The 1,545-nt window shown below is 35.1% G+C and overlaps 1 protein-coding gene across 1 annotated transcript in view; it reads right to left on the bottom strand.

Moving 5' to 3' along the window:
* The window catches only part of LOC112903906 (protein takeout-like), a 16,252-nt gene that overhangs the window by 4,038 nt on the left and 10,669 nt on the right, over window positions 1-1,545 (bottom strand). The window contains exons 2-3 of the mRNA XM_025978817.1: window positions 901-1,034; window positions 529-678 (exon numbers count right to left, since the gene is read on the bottom strand). Of these exons, the coding sequence (XP_025834602.1) occupies window positions 529-678; window positions 901-1,034 (284 nt within the window). The remainder of the gene's footprint in view (window positions 1-528; window positions 679-900; window positions 1,035-1,545) is intronic.

Genomic DNA, 1,545 nt, shown 5'->3' with positions numbered 1-1,545 from the left:
CAAAAAAAAAACTTTTGGGTGTTTCATTCCCACCAGCCAGTAATGCTGGTGGGCGGGCAGTCCCTCCGGACTACGCCGGAAGGTAGGGCGGAAGGCCCTCTTCAGCCTGCTTTCAGGAATCGTGGGAATGGGTGTGTGGTGGTTTGGGTGAGAAAGTTGAGACGGACGAAAAGAAGAGAATGAAAGATTATCTTTGGAATATTACTACCTCAGTATTTGCCTAAGTGATCCAAGGAAACCACAGAAAAACTTGGACCCGGAATCGAACCGGCGTCCTCCCGAATGCTAAGCAATGGCCTAGACCTCTAGGCCACGCCGCTCGGTGTGCCGTTAGGTTGGTCATACACCTATACGGCATTTGTTTCCGACATGTCGAGAGCATATCTTCGACGTGCCGCTTCGTTTTCAAAATTCAAGATAGACGCACACCAAACAAGCATGTTGCAAATTTGATATGACATATGAAACACATATTTAATGCGACATTGCTTCAAGTCCATTTGACGATGATGATTATATAATACTTACGTAATACACTATTTCCGTTGTGCACATTTTCAACCCCCATTCTAATACTCTTTACGCTAAAGTCCATTTTACTCTCTTGTAAACTTAAATACGTCCTTCCATTTTTAAGAATTGGTTTGGCTCTTATATAGATCTTTGCACGCACTCCCTCTAAAAAGTAAACCTTTAATGTGAATTATAAAAAGTGAAAATTAATTCAGTAACTATAGCAAAATAACTCTTTGCCCGATGACACCAAAATCAACCCTACAGTATGTAGTTCCTTGTAGGTGATTTATGGCATTTACGATTGTATCCTAACAACATATGTTATTTATTTACTTCCTAAACAATTAAACAACATAATTAAAAGAGTTAAAATTTCCTTCTTACCGTATTCCCCCCAGTAGTCACCACCTCCTGAAGCTTGAACGAGAATTAAAATTCCACTAGAAACGTATTTTGCCCTTGCAGAAATATGTGGAATAAACAACGTGATTTGGAATTGATATGTATCAATATCGGACCTAATGAATAAAAAGAAAAAACATCAATACTTAATTTGCAGGTACCATACGACATCGTATTCTTTTAAATAAAAAGGAAAACAAAAAGGAGTAATAATTTCATATAAATAATTGATAATGAGATAATCTTCCTTAATAAATTTGTGAGCTACAGTAAATAATATAAAAAGTAATTGAATTTTTATAGTAAAGTTTCAAATCAACTTTTTAATTAGTCTAATAAATTAAAAGATTGTCCCTTAAATACTCTTTCCGAGTATAAAATTGCATCGGTTGTATCTTTTAACTGTAATCACTTGTTAGTTGGTTAAACATTTTACAAGAAACAGCATTGAAACTAGAAAGGAAAACTTTTTTATAGTCAAAATAATTCTTCTTAATACCATTTTATTTGCTCCATCGAAGCGCAAAACGATTGCTTAATTTAATTATATACCTAAAGACACTCATAAAAACATAGACTAACTTTCAAGGGTTGCAATAGTCTTACAAAAGGATAAAAATTGTGCAC

Source organism: Agrilus planipennis, unplaced genomic scaffold (genome assembly GCF_000699045.2).
Source record: "Agrilus planipennis isolate EAB-ADULT unplaced genomic scaffold, Apla_2.0 scaffold63, whole genome shotgun sequence".
NCBI classification, from domain to species: domain Eukaryota; kingdom Metazoa; phylum Arthropoda; class Insecta; order Coleoptera; family Buprestidae; genus Agrilus; species Agrilus planipennis.
This window is presented reverse-complemented; position numbering and strand designations above follow the sequence as displayed.